At 36.9% G+C, this 12,091-nt stretch overlaps 1 protein-coding gene across 1 annotated transcript in view; it reads right to left on the bottom strand.

The window, feature by feature from the left end:
* Positions 1-6,515: 6,515 nt before the first annotated feature.
* Positions 6,516-12,091, bottom strand: part of SAMSN1 (SAM domain, SH3 domain and nuclear localization signals 1) — a 59,087-nt gene continuing 53,511 nt past the window's right edge. Inside the window, exon 8 of the mRNA XM_006153587.3 lies at positions 6,516-6,838. Coding sequence (XP_006153649.2) covers positions 6,636-6,838 — 203 coding nt within the window. The 3' untranslated portion in view covers positions 6,516-6,635. The remainder of the gene's footprint in view (positions 6,839-12,091) is intronic.

The following is a 12,091-nucleotide window of genomic DNA, read 5'->3' as shown; positions in this document are numbered from 1 at the left end:
GGGGGACCAGAATTTAAATGACCTGCTTTTATAAGTTATTAAGAAATTACAATGAGAGTTTTATTCATTTACCTGAAATAAAATTTTTCTAAACCCTATGTTGTCAAAACATTCTTTAATTTGCAAATGTAAGCAATCTCAGATCAGACTAATCCTCGGACCCCAGAAAGATTCTACAGCCTTTTATATACTGAAAGACTCAGCTGGTTCCAATGGGGCACACTATAGCGTGAGTCTAATGCATGTATGTGGTCCAAAGGATCTTTGTGAGCATGGTCATGGGCAGCATGCATGTTCCTTATTTAAACATTGCTGAGTGAATAAGTAAACACGCAAGACTGGGAATCTCATCGAGTTCAATTTAGAAACACAATGTCACGATAAGGATCCTGTAATTATTAAAATGTCAACTCTGTGACCATTTCAAAAGGCTCAGACCCATGCCTCTCTCCCAGTCAACTACCTCACGACCTCGTAGGAACCATTTCTTGCCTTTTCATTCCTCTGTATTCTACTTTTGATAGTCAGGAGAAAAATGTGTCTTCCTTCTGTCAATGTTCCCTTCCTGGCTCTGAAGGAGCTGAGGCTAGATTGCATTGATATGGAAGGTGGCTGCAGATAGAGAGGGCCTCAGCACTCCCTTAAGGAGGCCATGCTTTTGTTCCAAGGATCCTTTTCAGTGCACTGCTCCACGATGGGGGCTTTTTCCTGGCAAATTGAACCTCACGGTATCTCTACTTCCCTCCCTTTCCCGTTCTTTGCAGAAATGTAATCTGCCTTCAATCTCCTCATGGCCTCCCCAACACTTCTACTCAAAGCATTTGCCTAAATCCTTGAGTGAGTACCAGACCTGCATTACGAAAGGACTGAGGTTGTGGCTGAATGTGCTTCATAGCCGATTTTTACCACTTTACCGTAAGGAGCTCCTTTGATGCTTCCCAACATGTGATCTCCTGGCATCTCCATAAAGAAGCTGTGCTCGATTGACCTCTCTGAGACAGCAGGCTGATTAAAGTTTAAAATGATGGTCTGTGGTTGTGCTATGCCCAAGAAGTCCCTCTGATAATCTATTTGGAATGGGGACAATTGCAAGAGTAAAGCTATGATAGAGACAGCCTCGTGGATACTTGAAATTAAAACACTATCTCCTGCTGCGAAGGAAGAAAAACAGAGTCAAGTGTGTGCTTTATGTCAGACCTGGGCATGGAATATGGGATTAAATTTTATGGATCTGGAAAGCTTCACTAGTAATGTTGTCTTCCAGCATTTAAAATGACATTTTGCATTTCTTGGTTTTCCTAAGGTACAGGTTAAATACCCAAAATGTAAAAATCTGAAATTTAAAATGCTCCAATATCTGTAATTTTTTGAGTACCATCATGATGGCAGAAGTGGAAAATTCTACACCCTACCTTATGGGATGGGTCACAGTCAAAATGCTATAGTACAAAATATTGTGCACAATTACCTCAGGCTATGAATACAATATATACCTGAATCATGAGTAGATTTCCTGCTCAACTTGGTTCCTATCCACAAGATATCTCATTATGAGAGGAACTCTCATGCAGTTGTCCACGGTTTGAGTCCTGGACCCAGTGGCTTAAAACTCACAGTGTGCTCATTTGCATGAATGCCCCAAATCCCAAGAGGAGAATAGAGAAGGGATTGTGGCATGGCCATCCTCTCTGGGAGGTGATTTCACGCTTTCTGTCTGTCCAGTGAGCACATGCACTCTCTAGCAATAATGTCTCTAAAAAAAAAGAAAAAAGATATCTCATTATGTATATGAAATATTCCAAAACCTAAAAAAATGTCTAAAATCAAAAGCACTTCTTGTCCCAAGTATTTTGGTTAAGGAATACTCAACTTGTATTATTATTATTATTTCTTAATTATGCCATTTTGGGAAATATTTGTCTACAGGTTAATTAAATATTAATAAATATAAATATAAACACAAACATAAATATAAATATAAATAGCATCAGTTAATTAAATTTAAATATAAAGATAGGCCCAGGTCTGATCCCAAAGCACAGAGGTTAAGTGTTGTACAGAAGGGGCTGAATCCCATATGGCCAACCAAGGTTTGAATGTTAGCCCCAGTGGCTTGAAAAACAGGCCAACTCCATGTGCAGGCATGCCTAGGATTCCCAACAGCATGGAGAAAAGGAGGAAAAAGGATTGTGGCATGACAAGGAGTTGGGGAGAGTTCACTCACTCTCTTTCTCTCTCTGGTATAAGCATGTGCCCTCTGGCATAACAAACGAACAAACAAGACATAGGCTCCGCCACAGCCACAGTGGGGCAGTGATGATGCAGCCTTCTGTAATTCTAAAGGCTGGATGGAAGACCTGGAATCATTTTTTAGGTCAACCTGTACATGCCAGTCACCACATGCCTGAGATCCTGGTTGACTGAAGGACTGGGGCATGGGGTGGTGGATGAGTGTGTGAGTCTTTGTTCAAGGTGATTATTTTTCTCACTCTGTCTGTATCACGTCCATGAAAGAGATAAATAAACTTGAAAAATCTAAAAATATAGAACTAGAACCACTTAAATGGCAGTCATCACTGTGTTAAGTGTAGTCCTGCAAACATTCCCTGAATATGCACTCTGTGCCACACACTATGTTAGGCACCAAAGATTTGAAAGGCTAAACAAAATAATCTCTGTCATAAGGAATTCACAGTCTTGTGTTTGCAATCTTCTCATCCATAAAGTATAATGTGACAATTGCTATAACCCGCAATATAAGTTGCTCTGAAAGCACAAAGAAAAGAGCAGCAAAAGGAGTCATGGAAAGCTTCCCAGAATAAGTGACTTTTGTAATGAGCTTTGAGATGGAGAACAGAGGGAGGTTTCTAGATGTAGAAAGTAACAGAAGCCACTCCAGGAAAGCAAATAGCACGTGAAAAGTCATAAATAGGATAGTGAATTCAGGAAATTGGAAATAGTTTGTTAGGGCTGGAATGTAGACAGAGGTGGGAGTGGAAAGATGTGACTAGAAAAGTATGTAAAAAGGGAGTGGAAAAGATCTCTTACATCCTGGAAGAAAGTTTAAATAATATACTACAGACAATGAGAACCAGCAAAAAATTCCAAGCAGGTCAGTATTTGATTTGATTTGAGGATTAGAGAGGTTTTTTTCTTTGAAGGCTGTGTGGAGGATGGATTAGGAGGTCAGTTGGAAGGTTGTGCACACATGAGATCTTAAATTTCCAAAGCAAGAAAGAATCCATTAAAATGGATATAAAACCATGAATATGAAAGCACTTCTAGAGATAGGAACTTTAGGTTTATTTGTTCAGTCTTTTTGAAGAGGATATATATAAGATGAAGTAAGAAATGATTTTCTGCTTTGGTGGTTGGCTGGATGTCAGTACAGGTAAAAAGAAATGTTGGAAATAAATAGGGAAAAATTTATAGAGAAAATCAAGGACTTGGGTATATTAAATTGAAGTTTTCTAGAGTATTCAGGAAGTTGAGTAAAAGAGATCTTGGGTTCAGGAGAAATTATAGGTTTAAATTATTAATTTTGGATCACTAATATATTTTTTAAAATAAGGGATGACTATAAAACCTTGTCTGTAGGAGAAAATTTCTATGATGTTCTATTATGAAAATTCTTTAAGTAACACCAGTCTGGAAAATATAATGTATAGCAGATGACATGATGGTATACCTAGAAGACCCAAAGGTATCCATGAAAAAATTTCTTGAAGTAGTAAGTGAATACAGTAAAATGGCAGGATACAAAATCAACATCCAAAAATTTATAGAATTTCTATATATGAACAACAAGTTGAACGAAGTAGAGCTGAAGAAAGGAATCCCTTTCACCATAGCCACAAGATGTCTAAGATACCTAGGGATAAACCTAACTAAGAAAGTCGAGACCTTTAATAAGAGAACTATGAAAATCTTAAAAAAGACATTGAAAGTGACATAAAAAAGTGGCAGGACATCCCAGGTTCCTGGATTGGAAGAATTAACATAATCAAAATGGCAACTCTACCCAAATTAATCTACATGTTTAATGCAATTCCAATCAAAATACCAGAAATATTCTTCACAGATCTAGAAAAGACAATCATAGAATTAATCTAGAATTATAAAAGACCTCGTATTGCAAAAGCAATCCTGGCGCAAGAAGAATGGAGTAGGAGGCATATCACTCCCTGATCCCAAGATATACTATAAAGCTATGATCATCAAAACAGCATGGTATTGGAACAAAAAAAGACATGTGGACCAATGGAATAGAATAGAGACCCCAGAAATAACTCCCAAAACTTACAGCCAACCGATTTTTGACAAAAGATATCAGTCAATCCATTGGGAAAAAGAAAATGTCCTTAGTAAATGGTACTGGAAAAACTGGGTATCGACCTGCAGAAAGATGAAACTGAACCCCCATCTTTCACCATTAAGAAAAATCAACTCAAAATGGATCAAAGATCTGAACCTAAGATCTCAAACAATAAAACTACTGGTGGAAAATACTGGGGAAACTCAAGGAAACATTGGAGTTGGAATGACTTCTTAAATAAGACTCCCAAAGCACAGGCAATAATCCCTAAATAGACAAGTGGGACTACATCAGACTAAGAAGTTTCTGCACAACAAAGGACACAGTAACAAGTGTGAATTGACAACCCTCAGAATGGGAAAATATTTTTGTTAAATATGCCTCAGACAAGGGATTGATAACCAGAATACATAGGGAACTCAAGTGCCTTATGCCAAAAAAAGTGATTAACCCAATTAAAAGATGGGAAAAGGAGCTGAACAAAAATCTCTCTAAGGAAGACATACTTTTTTAAAATGAGCTGAACAAAAGTCTCTCTAAGGAAGACATATGAACAGCCAAAAAGCATATGAGGAAATGCTCAACATCCCTCATCATAAGGGAGATGCAGATAAAAACCACAATGAGATACCACCTAACCCCTGTCAGAATGGCAAAGATTAAGAATATAAAAAGTGATAAGTATTGGTGGGATGTGGTGAAAAGAGAACCTTCCTACACTGTTGGTGGGAATGTAAACTGGTTCAGCCACTGTGGAGAACAATATGGAGGTTCCTCAAAGATCTACAAATAGAACTACCATTTGATCCAACAATCCCACTTCTGGGTATTTACCTGAAAAACAGCAGAATGCTCAGTCAGAAAAGTGCTTGCACATCAATGTTTATTGCAGCTTTATTCACTATTGCCAAGACATGGAACCAACCTAAATGTCCACAAACTGATGAATAGATTGGAAAAATGTGGCATACATACTCTATGGAATTCTAAACAGCCATAAAAAATAACAAGACCTTGGCATTTGATAGAAAATGGTCAGTTATGGAGGATCTATTGCTGAGTGAAGTAAGCCAGGCTATGAAAGAAAGATATTGTATGTATACACTTAATATATACTAACTATCTGTGTTCTATGGTAGATAGTGAAATATTGGAGGACATAAAAGCAGTGAAAATACTTAATGAGGATAAGACAGTGTGGAATGGGGAGGTGAAGAGAAGAGGATAGAGAAAGATAGCAAGGGAACAAACAGAGAGGCATGACATTAGTGGGACACAGATATGGCTTATTACCTATTGATGATGACGTGTATAGTATTCTCAACTGGATTGGTCTGAGAAGTATTTCATGATGGGTAAAGTCTTTTTACAAGCAAAATGAGAAATAGTGATTGATTGGTTAAAAAATAATTGAAATAATAATAATAATGATCGGGAAAAACAATGAAAAGTTATTGAATGACGAAGTGGGGGTGTTAATGTCTCTGTACTGACTGACATGCATGGCATTCCCTTTTGAAAAAGCAATGTAATACACTGTAAAGTTACATGTGATTTAATGTAATATAGACAAGATTATGATATGATAAATAAATTTATAAAAGAAAATATAATGTGTACATAATTCTTTTTATTATTAATATTAGGGCTTGTCAAAATTAGAAATCTTTACACTTTAAAACATCTGCATGATGATTAAAATTAATTAAAAAAATCAGAAGTGACAATATATTATTATCTATCCTTTTATACCAGATATCAGAATGAAGAAATCAACAAAAAGTAATTAGTAAAACTCCACTGTGGATTAAGATCAAATGTCTCCACAATAAAGTCATTCTCCAATAAGTATGAGTGTAGATGCTGTTTGAATAAATTGGTTCAGAGACATCCTCCATTACTATAGACTCAATAATATTCATAAATTTAAACTGGTAGGTATGAAAAAAGTAACTTTTTTGTAGATTTTATCATTTTGTACTTGTAACTAAAACCAGAATAACACACACACTAAGGGCTTGCATATGATTTTCCTAATATAGGTAAGTGACACATTTATACAGAACATTTAAAATAATAAATACACATTTTATTTACAGGAATTGAGAATGTTAAGGATATTAACTTTTATGTACAATCATCCAGATTAAACCATTTTAGTTTTATTTTTCTATTTACAAATACTTTTCTTCCTCTTTTCTTTTTTTCTTCTTTCTTTCTTTCTTCTTTCCTTTTTCTTTCTTTCTTCCTTTCTTTTTCTTTTAGCTCAAGAAGAGTTAAAATGAAGTCTATCCGTAGATATATAGTTGAGAATGTGTGTTCATTCACTTGCTTCTGTGATAGTAATCTTCTCTACCATGTCAGGCAGATTTTCAGTTTCCACATCTTCTTTGCCATTATCTGAATTTCCTGATGAGATATAACAGCCAGAGTCCCTTGGGCAGTCATCTAACTGTGACTTGTTTAAGGAGATGTCTGGGTTTAAGGATAAGGGAATAGGTTCATTTTCTTGCTCTTGAATAGCTGTAAATAGAAAAAAAGGCCAGAAGTTAGGAAAAGCCAAGAAAAATTGTAATTAAGTACTCATTCACTTTCAAGGATTATCCCATTTTACCTGTTCCAACCTTACTTCACTGCAATGAAAACTTCTGTAAGTAAAATATATATTTGCTTATTAAAAGGAGATAGGTGTACTTAACTATTCAAGCCACCATTTTCTTAGAAGACAACAGTTTGCTCTTCTCTGTTAACTCATAGTTTCATGGAATTCATATGTACTGCTTACATAAACAAAGATCAATATGGACTCTCAGTTTACATTAATAATAAGGTGCCAAACAAAGCAGACTGTATCCACAGTGTGACTGATGCCTTGTCCAAATACTCCTTAAAGTATCATTAGAAAAAATCATTTATAGTTTAAATGTACAATCAAGTCAATAGTGAACTTTGTGAACGGTTCTGGAATTGAATCATGACAATGTGAATCAATGAATAAATTATTACCATGGTAGCAATGTACAGTAGGACTTCAACCACTTGAAATCGAACTAATAAAACCTTAAGCATTGAGAATTTCATTTTTTTTGTATTCATCAGAAAAATACAATTAAGTAACCAGGTTGTTCTTAGAGAGTAAAAGCACCAAAATTTCCATTCGCCGGCCTTATGAATATTAGTCTGTAGTTTGCAACTTTGTACTGCTGCACAACCATCATTTAAGTTCAGATCGATAATTGAAAGCAATGCTCTAGATTAAGCAGGCATTATTTTTTGGAAAAAAATTAATAAATTTTTTTTAATTTCTTTTTTTTTTTGGAGAGGTTTTTGCTACAGGGCACGTGCGATCGCTAGACAGACAGAGAGAGACATAAGACAGAAAGCGAGAAATCATCCGCCGGGGGGATGGCCACGCCGCAATCCCTTCTCTTCCATTCTCCTCTCAGGATCTTGGGCACGCACGCACACGTGCCAGCGTGAGTTTTAAGCCACCAGGTCCGGGACGCCAACCGTGGTCGACTACGTGGGAGTCCAGTGACATAGCCATTACACTAACTGCTGGTTCCCAGAAAAAATTAATATTTTAAAAAAGCTGTTTCTAAAGAACCTAAGCAGGCTTATAAAGTGTTACTCTTCAAAAGATTCCTTTAGCAACAACTTTCTCTGTGTCAATGAGAAGTTTCTTTGCCTTCCTGGACACAGGAGATGGATGTTTCTCTGCATCATGAGCAGAGCTCTTTAGAAAATAAATGGTCTCAGGGACCAGCAGTTGGCGTAATGGCTATGTCTCTGGACTCTCATGTAGTTGACCACGGTTCGAGTCCCAGACTTGGTGGCTTAAACTCACACTGGGCGCGTGTGTGTAAGTGCCAAAATCCTGAAAGGAGGATAGAGGCGAAGGGATTATGGCGTAGCCATACCTCCTAGTGGGTGATTTTTCGCTGTCTCTCTATCTCTCTCTGTCTTTCATGGGGATCGCACCAGCCCGATTAACAAAGGTACCGGGTGATTTAAGAAAAAAGAAAAGAAAAGAAATAAGAAAAGAAAAGAAATGGTTTCAGTCTAGCTGTACTAGTGGAGATTTACCACTTTAGATATTTGAATAGCCCCACATCAGAACCAAACACACACATTAATGGAGAGAGAAGAACCCTGCCTTCTAAGGCTATGTCCTCCATTCCTTCCGGTGAGAAGACAGTAAATTCAAACTTCAAATCCTTGGAAGAAGAAAATTGTATAACTTTCTTCAGTAGATTGTTTTAGTGTTAATTAATTTGTCTTTAGGAAATAATCTGTTATCTTATTTATACACCTGCTTTTTTAAATAGAACATCCTTTCTAATTATTTATTATTATTAATTTATTTTGCAACAGGGCACCAGAGAGAGAGAAAAAGTGAGAATGCAGGCCACCAGATCTGGGACTTGAACCACAGTTTGCCATGTGAGAGTTTAGCTCTTAATGACCATACTACCTGCAGGCCCTATCCATCTGCTTTTAGGTGCATTTCCTAGGTTCCACATATCTTGCCAGCATGAGTTTATGATGCACTGTATAATCAGTTGTCATCAACCTCTGTCAAAAGTGAAAATTGGGCCCCAGAACACTGTGGCATGCTTACATTTAATGAATTAACTTCTTTTTAATGTATCTAAAATACTATTAGTTATGTACTCTTCATGGGAGAACTGAGAAAATGATCACTTAAAACATTTTCTGTATTCTGTGGTTTTGATGATGAACATTGGTTGATAAAGGTTGAAAAAAGGTGCTATAAATTGCTTCTTACTCTACTCATCTTCAAAATCAATCATAATAGTTATTTTAACCTTTCCTCAAGGCTTTTATTTGCAATAGGGAAACCATATGTATGCTATTCAGAAGAATCTTCTCCACACATCCTGCATGTTTATTTAACTATAGATTCAAAGATCACAGTAAGTCTAGTGATGTCATTACTTGTTGGGGTATTAATTTTGGCCTTCATTTTAATATGTTCCTATTGTGACTGATATTTTAAATTTTGAACTACCATGACGCATTTTACTTTTATAGGTCATAATAATCTTTAAGTTTTGGAGCACTTACTTCCTAGTTACTAGTCTTTACAAATACTAGTAATGCATTTGCTTCTAATTCCTTCCTTGGGATCAGCAGTTAGCATAATGGCTATGTCGCTGGACTCCCATGTAGTCAACCGCGGTTCACATCCCAGACCCGGTGGCTTAAAACTCATGCCGGGTGCATGTGCGTGCATGCCCAAGATCCCGAGAGGAGAATGGAGGAGAAGGGATTGTGGTGTGGCCATCCCCCCTGGGGGATGATTTCTTGCTTTCTGTCTCTCTGTCTCTCTCTGTCTGGCGAGTGCACGTGCCCTATGAAAAAAAAAAAAAACGAAAAAAAAATAATGGTGTATTTGCTTCTAAGTCCTTCCTTTATGAAAAGGCAACACAGAAGTGGGATCTCATTCTTTGAGGAATTGCTTTGCTTCTTGACTTTACTTTTGTATTTATTGCCACTGAAATGAAATGAGCCAACTCTGTGTCCCATTTCCCATGTTTCTGGGAAAAGTCAGAGGAATTAGTCCTTTTGTATGCATTCTAGCATATTATTTATGATCGCCATATTTGGATTATGACCCTCTTAGTCAAAACGGTTGTGGGGAAAGGACACATTTCCACATCTCCTCAGATCATGTTTGGGTCTGTCATCTCAACACGAAATGGAAAGAACTGAGCTAGTTTCCTTCATATTGATATCCTAAATAAGACTTGGCATAATAAAAACTGCTCTCATGACCATTCTATTTAGGTTGATTATCAATTGTGAGTCTCTTTTCAAGATTGAAAACTTGGGTTTAAAGAACTCTAATTTCCAAAATTTGCCGTTTTTCTTTCAAAAAATAAGCACTTCGCTTTTTATTTCATCTTCCAAAGTCCTCTATATATTTGCCTCAAATGGTAACAAAGTAAACAGGTAATAAATGAAAAAAACTAACTTTACTGGGACCAGCAGTTAGCATAATGGCTATGTCGCTGGACTCCCACGTAGTTGACCGTGATTAGAGGCCTGGGCCTGGTGGCTTAAACTCACGCCCGGCGTGTGTGTGTGTGCGTGCCCAAGATCTCGAGAGGAGAATGGAGGACAAGGGATTGCAGCGTAGCCATTCCCCCTGGGGGATGTTTTCTCGCTTTCTGTCTCTCTGTCTCACTCTGTCTGTCTGCTGAGCGCATGTGCCCTATTGCAAAAAAACAAAAAAAAAACAAAAACTAACTTTAACAAAGACTATATCATTGTTTAATATTAGTAATAAACCTATATCTGTTTTTCTTTCCACCCTAGAAATGCTATTTTACATTCTCTAAATTGTAGTAATTGGCTTGTTTTAAATACAGGTTATTTATTATAAAAAACCTTTGATCCGAAATGTTTATGGATAAAGAAAATAGTTTCTCAGTATGAAAGTTATGCAGCTCAGTGATTTACAGAACTGTAGTAATTGGCTAAATGATTTCCTAGTGAAGTGAAAACATGACTAGGTCTCCTCAAATGCTTTCCACCAGGCTCACAGTAATTTCAGGTGGGTGATCAGTTGAAACCCCTTACAGGTAACTATACAAAGAAAAGGAAGGTCATTATGTTATATTATGAAGATGAGAGATAGACAGCATTTGGTTTTTGTATTTGGAGAGTTATGATTTTTCTCTTCTTGTTTCTTTTCATTGTGACATGAATGACAGAGATTGGTGTCCTACTAGGTCTTCTGCTAGGACTGGTTTTTATTGCAGAGAAGATGAATTCACACTAATTCATCCACATTTTCTTTCTAAGTCATTTATTCCCTTCAGGTAACCATGAAACAGAGTAAAGCTAGCTGGCCTACCCAGAAATTGAAACCATAACCTTCATCAGTTTCGTCCCATGGTCTAATCATCTGAGTTAACCAGGCAAGTAACACATTGGAATAAGAAACAGTTTGCCTCCAACATTACAGACTTCACATAAGATATCCAAGTGAATCTTTCATACCAAATGTTTCTGACTAATTATTAAAAATTTTAAAGTACATATGATTCATGTATTTGATTATTTAAATAATATAAAAACATATATGCATGTATATGTTTTCGCCTTCATATGCAATTCTCAAATGAAAGTATTCAATTTTAGTGTGTCTCTATATATCTCAGATCACCTATAATATCTTACATTTTATATATATTTTTTTGACAGGTTTCCACTATAAGGTGCATGCGCTTGCCAGACAGACAGAGAGAAACAGAGAAACAGAAATCGAGAAATCACGCCTCGGGGGGATGGTCACGTCGCAATCCCTTCTCCTCCATTCTCCTCTTGGGATCTTGGGCATGCATGCACACGGGCCCAGCGTGAGTTTTAAGCCACCGGGTCCGGGACGCGACCCGCCGTCGGCTACGTGGAAGTCCAGCAACATAGCCATTACGCTAACTGCTGGTTCCCCACATTTTATATTTTTAAAAATAGAAAAATGGCATCATATTTTTAATGACCCCCTGCATGGCTTTTAGATATCATAAAGCTATACAGTTTCAAATCTGAAAATATTGAAGAATTATTATTATGATTTTTTTGAGAGTTTTTTTTTTCTATACGATGTGTGTGCTCACTAGAGAGACAGAGAGACGGAAAACAAGAAATCACGTCTCAGGGGGACAGTGGTGCCACAATCCTTTCTCTTCTAATTTCCTTTTGGGATTTTGGACACACACACACATGTGCTCTACATGAGTTTCAAGC

Source organism: Tupaia chinensis, unplaced genomic scaffold (genome assembly GCF_000334495.1).
Source record: "Tupaia chinensis unplaced genomic scaffold, TupChi_1.0 Scaffold000382_1, whole genome shotgun sequence".
NCBI classification, from domain to species: domain Eukaryota; kingdom Metazoa; phylum Chordata; class Mammalia; order Scandentia; family Tupaiidae; genus Tupaia; species Tupaia belangeri.
The sequence above is the reverse complement of the archived record's forward strand: the minus strand, read 5'-3'. Positions and strand labels throughout refer to the sequence as shown.